Source organism: Lagenorhynchus albirostris, chromosome 14 (assembly GCF_949774975.1).
Source record: "Lagenorhynchus albirostris chromosome 14, mLagAlb1.1, whole genome shotgun sequence".
Lineage (NCBI taxonomy): Eukaryota > Metazoa > Chordata > Mammalia > Artiodactyla > Delphinidae > Lagenorhynchus > Lagenorhynchus albirostris.
The window spans coordinates 58,001,439-58,016,359 of record NC_083108.1 but is presented as its reverse complement, the minus strand read 5'-3'; the positions used below and the strand labels follow the sequence as shown (position 1 = coordinate 58,016,359).

General features: G+C 46.3%; 1 protein-coding gene across 2 annotated transcripts in view; it reads right to left on the bottom strand.

Moving 5' to 3' along the window:
* PTPRM (protein tyrosine phosphatase receptor type M) overlaps positions 1-14,921 on the bottom strand; it is a 753,685-nt gene that overhangs the window by 52,311 nt on the left and 686,453 nt on the right. For both annotated transcript variants that reach the window (XM_060121788.1, XM_060121789.1), the window contains exon 21: positions 7,789-7,886. In XM_060121788.1, coding sequence (XP_059977771.1) covers positions 7,789-7,886 — 98 coding nt within the window. The remainder of the gene's footprint in view (positions 1-7,788; positions 7,887-14,921) is intronic.

The window sequence follows — 14,921 nt, the reverse complement described above, 5'->3', positions numbered from 1 at the left end:
GACCTGGGACCCTTTACTGGAGTGCTTGCACCTGAATGAATGTCTCCTCCAGCAACAAAATACGAAGAAACTGTAAGGGACTAAAAATAACTGCACATGTGCAGTTGGGGCAAATTATGAACAATAAGATACAAGAAGGCCACAGACCAGCTGTCACTTCTGAGGTTCCGGGAGCAAAAGCAGGGCTGATCCCAGCACCCGGCACCACCCAGGGGGCGGGCAAACCACCTAGGCCACTCCTCTGGCCCCACCCACCAATCCGCCCCCACCCTCACCCCATTTAAGGGACCAGCTCGCCCCGCCTCAGGGAGCGAGCAAGGGCACCTGTTTCTTGTTTTCTCTCCCTTGTGCAGCAGCACGACCCCCAGTAAAGCCTTGCTTGGATCCCTCGTCTGGCCTCTTATCAATTTCGATTGATTACAGAGTCCAAGGACCCGGGTGGGTATCACCCCTGCCACAGTCCGAGCCCACCACGTCCCTCACCGAGTCTTGCTCTGGCCTACCCTGTCTCCATGCCCTTCTGTAACCCTTCTAAACCTTTCTCTAGCGGCCACTAGAACTGTCTCTCAACAACATTAATTAGGACATAGGATGCACCAGCTTCATGCCTTCCGTACACCACACAAGCACACCCCCCACTCCCTGCTCCTCCTTTGCCCTCCTAGAAAGGCATTTCAGACCCCTACGGACAAGACCTCAACCAGCCTCCTGCCTCCGGGTTCACAGTACCTCCCCATCAGGGCTCCAGCCACCTGCGTCAGACCACTCGCTCCTTCCCGATCTTTCATTTACTCCCCTTTCTCTGTTTTCCCTCAAGTGGTTTCTGTCTCATTCCTGCCATTTAAAATCTCTTCTCCCATTTAAGTCCAGCTCCTCACTACCTCCTCCATGCAGTCCTCTGAGATTCCCTTAGGCAGACTCAGTCCCTTCACTAGGGTCACCATCATTCTGACTTACGTGTATTATAGCTGATGGTTTGAATGTTCCCTAATACCATAGTTTATGTTCTTCCAGGACAAGTGAATTATAAATACCTTTGTATTTCTTAGTGCCTTGGATACAGTAAGTGTATCATTAAATGTTGCATACATTGTGCTGAAAAGGGATCAGAAAGCCCACTTTTGGGTTAGTTTGTGAACAAGACAAATCAGGCTCTTGGGTTGATAGAACTTTTTACAAAGGGGACCTGAGACCGTTGGGCCGAGAAAACCTCAAAGGTTCACAGGGCAGCTATGGAGTCTTCTGTACTGGAAATCTGGCTTCGTGGAGGGAGGGGCTGGCAGGGGGCCCCTCTCCTGCTGCTGATGGCTCAGGACCAGTTAGAGCCTTATTTCTTGGGTGATGTGCTGGAGGAGGTGACGTGAAATGTGGCGTGGCCTGGGTGGGAATCGTCACAGGCCACAGTGCAGACTTCCTCTTTTTCCTAGTTTTGTATTAAAGTTATGGAGAGAGGCAAGGCTTGAATCGGCTACATTAATATGACCGCTGAAATGGTTGATGGTAGATCAAAATGGAGAGGACTACTTATTGAATGAGTATAAATTCATCAAAAGTTAAGGCTGTAATTACCCAGGTCACAAAATGTCAATCTTAAATATTTAATTCATTAAAAAAAGATCGATGAAAGGCAATCGTGAGAGTTCAAGACAGAAAAATTTCAGCAATGTCTTCAAAAAGAATTTGTCTCTTCCCTTTCATGTACAAACTGGAACAACTTAAGAAATTTTGTAAAAAATATTATTATTTTGTCCTGTTAGGCATTACCTACGTTATTTTTACTATTAAACAGTATTTCCCCATGTTATAAAGGGGGAAATCTTGCTTCTCTCTTGCTTCTTCCATTGATCCTGGATCTGGTGGCTTTTGTAGAAAAGCAAACGTTCTTTGTTGTATGTGACAGGTGCACTTGAAATCTTAATATACCTTCCTTGCATGTGAATTTGACAGCTAATTCTGACGAACAGTGTTCATTTTTAACTTTTTTCTTTTGTTATCCTTTTAGTGATAAACATTGTGAAAGGAATTATAGGCCAACCCCTCTGGGTAAATGACAACCTTTAAAGCATCTGTTTAGGTGGCCCCCTCGCATCCCTTACACTGATGGGGCTTAACGTCTCTGGTCTCTACTTCTCTTAGCTCCAAAAGCCTTCATCACCTGTTATCAGAACTATTCAGAGCAGCTCAACGATAATTTTCCTACATGACTCTGAGACCTCATTTGGCTTCTTAATAAACAGTCACATTCTAATGAGGCCTTCATAAAACTGACTAAGTATGTTTAGAAATCATTAGCTTAAATTACCAGTGGAAAAAAATCTCCTTTGGGAGGCCCCCAGATTTGGTTCTAAGACTTTTGGCAGATGAATTAGTAGAACACAACGGAGTCCTGAGGCTCCGTGGAAACCGTGTCAATGGGAGTGCCGGGGAAACAGGCGATGGATAAAGAGCTCAGCGTCCCTCGGGCGGGTTCATTAAAGAGGGAAAACAATCACAGCACATCCGGCGCAATTTACATGCCAGGTGTGCAGCTGTCATCAGGTGCCAGGGAAACTGACAAGGGTCCCTTCCCACAACACACGGGCTGAGAGGGACGCACGGGGGTGACCAGGAAATCTTAGATAATGACAGGTCCTGGCAGATGTACCGGGGATCCCGCTGGAGGGAAGTGCAGCGTCTGAGTCTTCTGCACAGGTGCTGCGACAGGGAAGGCCTCCCAGCAGCTCTTACACCAGCAATTACAGCGGCCTAATGTGGAGCGCTGCAGGGCAGAAATCTGGGGAAAGCTGCCCGGCTCTGACTTAATGAATCAAGTCTGTGTAAACAAACAGCGTTCCCGGGCTCATGCCTGATTCATGAAGGACACACTGCGTGCTTGCGCTCAACGTGGTAAGTAGCTAGTTGCTCCCCTTAAAACCATGTCATTTTCATTTCTTCAGTGGTTTGTTGCTGCTGTTTCCAACCATGGAAAATGGAAACGTCATCTCTCAACAAATGTGCAGGATGAACAATGGGAAACAGCCTGGAATAAGATTCGACTTTTTCCCGAAGGGCATGTGACCTTTTGTCAACATCCCCAAATCACACCAGACATTTCAAGGACAGATGCCATTAAGTGCATTACTAATTGAAGACAGGTTGGTCCAAGAGGCTGATGGTAACAGGGGAGGACTCTCCAGAGCTTGCCACATCCCCACAAACCGGGTAAGGATTTGCAAGGATTTTTTGTTTCAGTAGGCTTACCAGACCTAAAATTACTGGATTTCTGTGAGCCTGTGGGCTTCCATTTATGGCTGAACTTGAACCCTGACTCCCCTCTTCTGCTGCACACTGTTAGCTGAAGTGTCCACGGTTATTTGTCAGAAAGAATAGTTTCCATCAAAAATATCAACAGTGGCCACCCTGTATGGGATGGGTCCAAGTGCCTGATGGAAGGAACAGAGACCACCACTGCCTGGCCTTTTTATTTGCTATTATTCCAAGGCAGGTAACTCGGAATGAAACTTGCATTCCAGCAAAAGGTGCCATGTCCAACAGGCTTTGGTGTTTGAAGCTTTTTTACTATAGTAGTTTTATAGCGCAATCTCCCTTTGACCTGTTAGCCAAAGACCATGCTGTCCTGCTTCTTCCTTAAAGGAAGAGCGTTTATCACATGAAAACAGCTCACCTCTATCTGAGACAGGCTGGGACCTGGGACCCTTTGTTGCAGTGCTTGCACCTGGACACACGTCTCTTCAAGCAACAAAATACAAAAAAACTATAAGGGACTAAAAATAACTGTGTGCATGTACAGTTGGGGCAAATTCTGGACAAAAGATACAAAAAGACCCCAAACACTCAACTGCCACTTCTGAAGAGCCAGGAGCAAAAACAGGGCACATGCGTCCTGCACACACCACCACCAAACGGGTGGGCAAACCCCCTAAGCCACGCCTCCGGCCCGACCCCTGGACACACCCCTACCCCCATACAAGGAACCAGCTTGCCCTGCCTCCGGAATAAGCATGGGAACCTGTTGCTTGTTTTCGCTTCCCCCTGCTGCAACACAGGCCCCAATAAAGCGTGGCCTGAATTTCCTGTCTGGCCTCTTATCAATTTCTATTGATTAAGGAGGCCAAGAACCCTGGTTGGTAACACAGTCACTGAGTCCTGAGAGGGCACACTTTGGAATTTCAAATAAGCAAAAAATACACGTGTGCCTTTATTTTAAAAAAGTCCAGTAGTAGTTGTTATTTTTAATAATTATCTACTTTTCAAAATAATTTATCTTGGGATTATTTTAAGTGAGCTCCGATGCAAAGATGTAAAACCTGGTAAATAACTTTCAAGGAATACAGTTACTGGGAAAGCAAAGCTGTGCAAAGCCGTCTCCACATCTCTCTTGCTCCTTATCATACTAGGGGCAGTCAACAAGTATTTGTGAGACGAGTGAAGATTCAGGATGAATCATACATTTCAGAGGAAGAAACAGATAAAATATGTAGCTTAGCTATCTCACAGTTAACCTAGCAGATGCTAGCTACTCTCTAACACTAAGAGGGAAGAATTCGCATTCATTCACTTTGTTGGGCATTTCCTGAGTGCCAGGAGAGAGAGACCAAAAATTTGTAAGGTTGTCTCCTCCCTGAAAGGAGCTTGCTTTCTGGTGCAGTTGAATTTTTTTTTTTCTCCAGTGGTCATTCCTGCTTTCATAGCAAAATACTGATTTGGGGTGAAAAAAGGTAATTTATAGATACCACTGTAGGTCTTAGCTTTGCTGGAGAAAATGTAAGGGTTACATTAATATCTATGTTTACGTAGTCCTCAGAATGGGGTGGGAACTTCTCTAACCACCTGACACGTAGAAGCTCATTTAATCTTTACAAGATCCCTGTGAAGCAGGTGCTATGACATCTCCACCGCCCACGTGAGGGGTTGGTGGTGGGGAGCTCAGCGACTCCCCCCCAGCCCCACTTTCAGCCAGCTCCCCTGCTCTCGATGTCTCCCAGGAGACAGGGAATTGAGAGACGGAAATGGTTTTTACACTGTTAGTATGTAAACTAGTGCTTTGTAAGCTTTTCTACTTTACATAAGGGGCCCATAGCTTCTCCCCACTTGTCTTGTCACTTTACTAATATCCTTTATTCTACAGAAAATTTTACATTTTAATAGTCAATGTTCCCCATCCTTTTCTTAACGTGTTGAGCTTTTGGTATATTTGAAACACTCTTAAAACAAAGGCCATAAATATTTTCCCCCATATTTCCTTCTAAAAGTTTTAAAGTGTTTAAAACTTTTGGTCTTTAGTATTCATTTATGGGCTTTTTGTTTTAGTCCACATGGATAATCAAATGTCCCAGTTCAATTGATGGAAAAGCTCATGCTTTTCCCACTAATTACACATTTTCCCACAAATGCCTACATCAACATCTGGGCTCTCTTTTTTGATCTGTTGGTGTATTCATTTCTTCCTAATTTGTGGTATCTATAATTTTCCCTTTTGCTATGTCCTTTTCTGGTTTTGATATCAAGGTTATACTAGCCTCTTAAAATAAAACGGGGCAGTAGTCTTTCTTTTTCTCTTCTCAGAATAATTTTTATAAGATTTGAATTACCCATTCCTTGACTATTTATTTAGCAGAATATACCTATAATACGTTTGGGACTAGTGCTTTTCCACGGGTCACTTTTTTTTTTTTTTTTTTTTTTTTGCGGTATGCGGGCCTCTCACTGTTGTGGCCTCTCCCATTGCGGAGCACAGGCTCCGGACGCGCAGGCTCAGCGGCCATGGCTCACGGGCCCAGCCGCTCTGTGGCATGTGGGATCTTCCCAGACTGGGGCACGAACCCGTGTCCCGTGCATCAGCAGGCGGACTCTCAACCACTGCGCCACCAGGGAAGCCCCCATGGGTCACTTTTTAACTATAATTCACTTTTTAAATAATGATTGTCTCTTCAGAATTTGTTTCTTTTCGAGTCAGTTTTGGAAAATCATATTTGTCAAGAAAATTACCTACTTTATCTAAATATTCAAATTTATTGTTACTCCTCTGTTATGATAAAAAATGTATCCTATTCCCAATATTTGTTACTTTTGATTTCCTTTCTTCTGATTGCCAGATATTTGTCAATTTCATTAGTCTTGCCACAAAACCTTTTTTTTTTTTTGCGGTACGCGGGCCTCTCACTGTCGTGGCCCCTCCCGTTGCGGAGCACAGGCTCTGGACGCGCAGGCTCAGCGGCCATGGCTCACGGGCCCAGCCGCTCCGCGGCATGTGGGATCCTCCCGGACCGGGGCACGAACCCGTGTCCCCTGCATCGGCAGGCGGACTCTCAACCACTGCGCCACCAGGGAAGCCCCCCTCCCACTTCTTAATGTCTCTCTTCTTCCCGGTTTGTGCTTCCTGATACCTTCTGAAAATCCATTTTTTTAAACAGATGTACTGAAGAAGTATAAGTGATGTACAAAAAACCTCATGTGCACAATTTGATGGGTTTTGACACATGCAGATATCCTTGGTACCATCACTACAACCAAGGTTATAGACAATATCCACCACCTCCTGTGGTTTCCTGTGTGCCTTTGTTCTTGGTGCATGCCTGTGTGTGTGTGTGTGTGTGTGTGTGTGTGTGTGTGTGTGTGTGTGTGTGTGTGTGTGTGTGTGTGTGTGTGTGTGTGTATTAAGAGCACTTATCGTGAGGTCTACCCTCTTAACAAATCAAGTACGCGAGGCCTATTGTTGACTACAAGTACACTTTGTACAGCAGATCTCTAGAACTTGTTCATCGGGCATAACTGAAACCTCATATCCACTGAACATCACCCCCCACCTCTCTCTCCCTGCAGTCCTTGGCAACCACTCTTGTACTTTCTGCTTCTAAGATTCGACTATCCTCCATCGTTCCTTTAAGTGGAACTGCGCAGTCTCTGTCCTTCTGCGACTGGCTTATTTCACCTGGCGTGATGTCCTCCAGGTGCATCTGTGTTGTAAATGGCAGGATTTCCTTTCTTTTCAAGGCCGACAGCTAATCTTAAGAAACAACCCCTTTATGGTTTCTGCCCCGATATCTCAATTCAAGGCTAATCTCTAGGCGGAGGGTAGATCTCACAACGTCAACCTCTCTGAGAAGTAATGGGTCCTCTAGCAGAACCACAGAATTGGGCCACTATTCAACAAAGCAGTTGCACCCTGTGTATCTGCTCGTTTTAAAATTTCCCTTTGGAAAGAATCCTGTCGCATCCCACGACCGAGATCTTAATTACTTAAGAAATTCCTGGTTAAATAAAAATAGCTCCTCCGTAGTCAATACAGATGAAGTAACCCAAGACCTTGGGGTGGCGGGGGCGTGGGTGGGGGGGGAGGGGGTCGGAGTGTCGTCTCCACTTTACAGGTCAGGAAAGGGAGGAAAGGAAAATCTAAGCGAGAGGAGATGCTGGATTTCTAAGCCCAGGATTGACTCCAGGCCTGCTGGCTGTTCTCAGAGTGGATTTCCCAGAGGTGGGGAATGCAGTCCTGTCTCCTGGGGCCTCCTGTTGTGTTCTGACACCCAACAACCAGCATGCATGCTCCGCCGTGTTTTTGTGTTGTTGTGCGCTCAATATAGCCGGATGACAACTGCTTTTAAATCTTGAGTGCCTTTTCTGTCTGTTGCTATCACAACAAATGAAAGCAATTCAGGCTATGTTTCCTGATAATTTATAAGCAAGCGAGAGGAGGAGCCATGGTAGCTGATATTTTTGGAAGGACACACACTGCTTCCAGAGCTGGCTAAGCAAGGAACAAATGACCAGGAGGCGGAGAGGACCACTTACCCTCCCCACTTCCACCAGGTTGGTCACCATGATGATGCTCGCTGTGTTTTCATGCCACACCATCCTCCAGAAGTCATAGATGGTCTCTTGCATTGGTCCTGCAGCAAAACACAGCAGAGACTTTTGTTTTCTTTGTGAGTTTGCAACTGGAAAATTTCTGGGGCTTGCAAAGAAATCTATGGATGGCCACAGGCAGTCCCCTTACTTTTCTAGGTGGACAGAGCTCTCCTTCTAGTGTTGATGCGAGAGGGTATTCTTTCTAAAACGACACCCTTAGAAATACTGAATTTTTCACTCATGGTTGAATTTTTTCGTGTCATCCACTGTATCTGCATTTGAGCTCTTTTGCCCTTCTTAAACGACTGCCGTGAAAGAAAGTTATTTCTTCATCATTTAGCTATTTATCTCCATAATACTCAAGAGTGAAATTTAAAAAAAGAAATGGGTACCATTACTCTTCCTGCTAACGACTGGCAGATATCCCGGGAAACGGTATATAGAATGAAATGAGCATCTATAGGAAAAATGGCCTTTTCTTGTTTCTAATATTTTTCTTATTCTGTGCTATCTGTCAAATTAATCCTTTTTAAAATTTTCGCCTGACTCCTTCAAGCAAGAGAGGAGTTGGATTCAAGCAGTTGTACTTCCTGTCACTGAACGTGACCGGGATCTGCTGCCCCAGCTTTTGGGATCTTAGTATTCAAAAGCTCTTTTTATGGACTGGGAAAAAAAGAGGGAAAAAATGGGTTACAAAATGCCAATGCTATAGATACTGTATAGGTATGGAAAGCTGGAACTTAAACTTGCTTTTAATGCAGATTTTTTAAAAACCCAAACTCGACTTCATGTCCATGCATGTTTGAGGGTCTACATGTAACAGCATAAATCTTTATACGACCAGCAGACATGTGAGGACAGGAGAGAAAGACAACTTCAAAGGCGTGGAGAGTCACGTTACACGGGGACTCAGACGAACGTTTAGGGATGGGTCGGGACAGCTGTGCTGCTGTATCTGGACACTGCAGATCACTGGGTCTGGAGCTCAAACATGAGAATTTGAGATCTGCCTCTGGCTCTGAACTGGCTGTGTGATTTGGGGCAAGTTACTTGGGTCACTGAGACCTTTAGTGTCTGCATCTCTCTTTATCTACATACTGATTTCAGGAACACGTCTCAGGGTTATTTTAAGGATTCGTGGAATGAACGCACACTTAGGCATTTTACACACAGAGCAAAACAAGGTGCCTTTACCTTAAAATATTATAAGGAATGGAGGGAGATAAGTTGGAGGTATATTTAAAGCAATTTGGGCTATAAGTTGATCAATTTTTAAGCCAGGTGATGGTTACATGAAGATTCATTATACAATTCTGTCGACTTTTGTACATATTTGAAATTTTCTATGACAAGTTTTTTTTTTAAAGAGATATATTATCATTGAGTGTAGAATTTGATCAGTAAAAACAGAAAGCTTTCTCCATAAATTATTTTGCAGAAATCAGTAGGTTAAGCCATAGGTTAGGAAGAAGAACTTGTAGCCTTCATTTGCCTTATAAAATGAACATTAAGGAATTTAACTCACACCTTCTAAAGCCCAAAGGTAATAAAAGAGTTGAAACTGCAAAAACAAAGGCCAAAACAAAAACAAAAACAACAAGTTGCATTTAAAGATATTTATTACTGGTCACTCATTGGCTGAGCAATGGGGGCACTGCCGGGGGCGCCTTCAGGCATCTCCCCTTCCTCTTGACCAATGACCAGTTGGTTCCTGTGTACTTTTTCTTCTTCTTCCTCACTGTCAAGCCTCATTCCCTCCTCTCTGGAATGCAAACATCTATCATTCCTCCTGCTGCCATGGCTACACTCTTCCCCTCCCCGTGAGAACCCCTCCAACCGCTGAGCCTCTGCGTCGAGTCCCCTTATGGGACCCTGCACACTGCCCACCATGAAGCGGCACCTGCCATTTGGCCCCGTCCCTCGGCATGTGCGTGCCATTCTCCTGAGGCATAGGCTGAAGATTTCAGTGACTTCAGGCAAGGTTACAGGGGGCACAAGTAAACAGCGGATTCCATCAATCACTATGCTTCTAGCTTTCGGGGAGAGAGGTGCCTCCGCTGTGTACTTAAGAGCTTGTTACTTACAAGGAAAAAATACCCTGAGTCCATCTTTGTGCAAACAGATAGCCTTCCCAATGTGACCCTGAAACACAGGGCTGACACTTTCTGCTTCCTTCACTAGATGCACAGGTCTGTGCCACCTACTCTGAAACTTCTAGAAACAGTTCTGATGACAAGGGCTACCGTGGATGAATCAGATGTCTCAGCATGGCGGACGGCGAGTGCCTTCAGGGAGAAAGCCCCCTCTCCCCTCTATGCCCAACAGAGACATTCACGGCTGGGGGCAAGTTCCCAGGTGCAACTCACTTGCCCCTTCTTGGCTTCAGACCCTGGTGTGATGACTTGTCTCAAGTTCCGGGGGGTGGGGGCGGGTGGGGAATGTGGCTGTTGCAGTTTACTGCCCTTTCCTTAGTGCCTGTGGGATACCCAGCACATAGCAGTTCAATGAATAAACGAATGAATGAGTAAGTCTGTATGCATCAGGATAAACCACGTTATTTACTATTATACTGTTATATTAAATATACAAATATTAAGTAATGTTAATAGATAATATGAGTCCGTTTCTTGACGTATTTCAGAGATTATCTGTAGAAGCTTGAAAGCACATTGCCTTTACTCCTTCCCGATTCATAGAAAGGGGGGCATCTTTTGCAGGAGCCTCTTCAGGATGAGCGTGATGGTCACCCAGTCCACAGAGCGCCGCCGGGCAGTGCTGCAGGAGCTGGTCCCAACCACTAAGCAGGTGGTTCCTCTGAGGCCCCCTGCCCCGAGGCTTTGCCTCCAATCTTAACTCAACCCATGATCCGGAGCCAGAGTGCGATCCTGGCTTCCACTAACTGTTCTCCGTCGAAGGCAGTGGTTCTCAACGCTGGTTGCATATTACAATCACTGTGGAGCTTCTAAACAATTCTGATGTCCTAACCCAAGAGACTCTGCATTTGTTGGCCGGGGCCAGGGCCTGGGTCTCCTGGGGAAGGACCACAGACCTTCAGCATCGGGGCATTCGGCTGCACCTCTGACCTGTCACGTGGTCTCCTACGGCGGTGGAACTGTGGAACACCCGAGATTCGTAGGTTTTGAATCTACTGAACAGTCTAAGCCGTATACCAGCTCTCTGAATCAAGAAATCCCAGTTCTTTCTGATTCAGAAGGAACTTCCCTCATAAAGTATTATCTGGGAACATGGCTGTGCCATTTTACTGAGGGGCAAGGCGGTAGTTAAGGTGACACAGGTTTTTTAATGTTTACTTAACTACGTTTGGGTTATCTTTAAAATAAAGGGCATTTATAAGAATTAGAAGCTCACTTGGGTGATGACAATGATCACTAAATCATCATTTAGTCTTGATTTTCTTACCCATTAACTTGGACTAAAAAAAAAAAAAGATCAGGAGAGAAGAATGCATTAGGTGAGGGTCTTTTTAGTGCTAAAATTAGGACAGGTATCCAGAAGAACTAAAACAGTTTGGGGCTAAGATCTGAAAATGAATGTGAACACAAAGATTATTCTAAGTTGATCTGAGAAAGAAAAAAATTGGTGCTGGAAAAGGTCCCCCAGCCTCCTTCCCCGACACTCCCTGATCGGCCCTGATCTTCCTTGTCCCTTGTCCCTTGCCTCCTTCCTGGGCGGCACCATGTGCTGCTGGATGTGAGCGTGGGCCCCTCCTGCACACCACTCAGCTCCTCCCACACCTGGGGCAATTCAATGATGGAGCTGCTCAGGGTGGGCACCAGAGAGTCTTATCTTGGCTGACGATTCAAGATATTTTCATGAATGTTCATTTAAATCTTGTTTTGTTTTTTTTTTTTTGAGGGGGAAACACGGAAGAAGGCAGGAACCCAAAGGTAAGGATTTCTGGAATTTGCATTTCATCGACAAATGCAAAATTTGTCAATCCTGTTTTCCTTTTCTCTTCAACATATTTCAAATTATTTCCTGAGACCCGAATACATTATGATTCAGAGATACACGTCCCCAAACAAAATCAAAAAGCACACTGGAGGCTGGGGCGGGGTGACCTCACTGACACCATGTGGTTTTAGCAGCTCCTGGTGGCGTCGGATGACCGTGCCATTGTGAGCCAACACCGAGAGTCTCCAGATGCGTGCCTGGTACACAGGGCGCTTACTCTCAGTCCCATACTGTCGCTGGGCTGAAACTGGGGGAGGACCACCTGAGGAGGACCGCCTGGAGGGGCTAGGGATGTATTCCTAGCCTTTGATGTCTGTCTCCCCAAAGCTGGAAAACACCCTCAGCATGGGGAGAATAATCCACGGAGAGGTCACTGGAGATTGCTCTCAGGGGGGACAAACAGATAAACTCCTAAGACAAGGAAACAACAGGCAAAGGATGCTGTGAACCCCGCTCCCTCTGGCATGAATGGCTGCAATGACAGCCCCGGAAGGTGTCTGATTTCTGCAGTTGCTGACTGCGTGCGAGCCCCATGTTCACTGTGGCCATGCATTTACAGATGTTGGCACACTAGGCGGGAAGGTTATTCTCAGCAGCTGTCCCTGGGGAACTGAAGCGTTTAAAAGGTAAGGTCCTGAAATTTCAATAGCATCAGGCCAGGACCACATCCCACTTCCCTGGTGATCGTCAGCACGTACAGACCTCTCTCTGCTGAGCAGAGACGTGTGGACGGGTGTTCTTTTTTTTTTTTTTTAACATCTTTATTGGGGTATAATTGCTTTACAATGGTGTGTTAGTTTCTGCTTTATAACAAAGTGAATCAGTTATACATATGCATATGTTCCCATATCTCTTCCCTCTTGCGTCTCCCTCCCTCCCACCCTCCCTATCCCACCCCTCCAGGCGGTCACAAAACACCGAGCTGATCTCCCTGTGCTATGCAGCTGCTTCCCACTAGCTATCTACCTTACGTTTGGTAGTTTGTATATCGGACGGGTGTTCTTACACCACCCAGCCCTGGAGAAGCAGCAACAACAAAGGGCAGAGAGAACTAGAGCAGAATGAAAACAATGAAAAGCCGTGAAAAGGGTAAGTGAAAGACATTCAAGGATGGCTCTATTGTGGAAGACCAGTTCTCTAGTTCATGGGCAGTGGGAGATATTAAAAATCATAATTTCAGGGCTTCCCTGGTGGCACAGTGGTTGAGAGTCCGCCTGCCGATGCAGGGGATACAGGTTCGTGCCCTGGTCCGGGAAGATCCCACATGCCGTGGAGCGGCTGGGCCCGTGAGCCATGGCCGCTGGGCCTGCGCGTCCGGAGCCTGTGCTCCGCAACAGGAGAGGCCACAACAGTGAGAGGCCCGCGTACCGCAAAAAAAAAAAAAAAAAAAATCATAATTTCAAACCTTGATAGATGACTCCTACCCCTCCTTTCTTTTCACATTCTCATTTCTATATAGTATGTTTTCTGTGTTAGAGCCATAGGAAGTCAAGGTCCTTTGGAGCTCATGGTGGTGTATGAGAGTTTTTGGAAGAGAAGAAAGGGTACAGATACGAATTGGTATTCCACTGTAAACAGGATAATTCCTAACTTCTTTTGAGCTGTTACTATTTCCCAGGTCTCTTTTGAGTGTTTTACATGTATTATGTTACTAATTTAAACATCACAACCTTATCTGATAGGTGCTACTCTTCCCCCATTTTACTGAAAGGAGACTGAGGCAGAGAGAGGTCAGCAAAGTTGTCCATGGGGTGAGGTCTAACCCCACGGGTCACAATGCCCCCAGGTAAGCATCTAAGGAACTGGGAAGGGCCCTACCTGACAGGTGTGTGTGTACAAGTCATCACGATCCCGGCAAGAGGAGAAGAGAAGGAAAGCCATGTCAGCCACCAAAAACCACCTTTTTAAATGCCTTTTTATATGAGATCAATTTCCCTCTTTTAAGCCTCCCATGGTCCCACTGCTATAGAATAAAGGCCAAGTTCGTGGGCACGTCCTCTCCCAAGGCCCCTTCTCCGCGGCCGCAACCCCCCCTGCATCCGAGCGTTTCCAGAACCCAGCACATCCTGATTTACTCCCTCCGTTTTCACCGCCCACCCCGCCAAGCCACGTGCCCCCTGAATGACCAGCGTAGCCTCACCCTGGGGCTCCCCCAGCCTGTTCTCCCCATCTCAGCCACAGCTTGCCTCTGCAAAACGTCACTTTCCTGCTTAAAAAGCTTCCAAGGGGTTTCCACTGAGTAAAACCCAGATTCCTTAATGAGGCAAATGTGGCCCCGCACAGCCTGTGCCTGGACCGGGTCTCCAGTCTCGGCTTTTGCTGTCGCAGGTGCCGCCTCCCTGGGATCCCTGCGACGACCCCCTGCCCGGACCCCTCCGAGCTTGCTTCATTCGTTCTTATCCCCTTCCTGGCCCCTGGTGGGAATCTGAGTGTGCGACCCACATCCACGGGGGAGCACTTAGCCTGCTCTGTGCCAGGCACCCTGGGAGGGATGGTGAGGGATGCAAAAGTGGTAACAGAAATATAGCCCCTGCTTTCAAGAGGCTTGTGGCTGTATAAGGCAAGAACACACCACACTCGCATATAAAGTGCAGTAAGGTCGGCGTCCTGGGACTCCTGAACTTCAACTGAGATGTGCACACCTCTGCAGACACAAGGAGATTTTTCAAGGGGGACATGGGTAGTTTCCAAAGTAGTAATTTCTAGACACTTAGCGGCTTTATGGACTCTGCCCAAACTGATCTCCCTGAGGAGTTCCAGGAACAGTGGTCTCTCTCAAACTTGACAAAGCCCTCACTCATCTTAAATATTACTATGGGGCACTGCCCCGGTGAAAAGACCTGCAGGTGTGAAACCAAGGGATGGACTGAAATACTGACCCTGGAAACTCACAGTGCTTCCTGCCTTCCCTTATGAAACATACTTATATAAAGGGAAAAATCCAGTGTTAAAAATGGGGTGTTTTGGTTCATCCTGAGATGCTCGGACTTCAGGACATCCAAAGTGGTAGAGGCTGGTAACACTTATCCTTTTAACTGGAACTGGGCTGTTCTGTAGGACAGCCAGGTTTTCCTGGATGCAAACCATGGATGAAAGTTTCA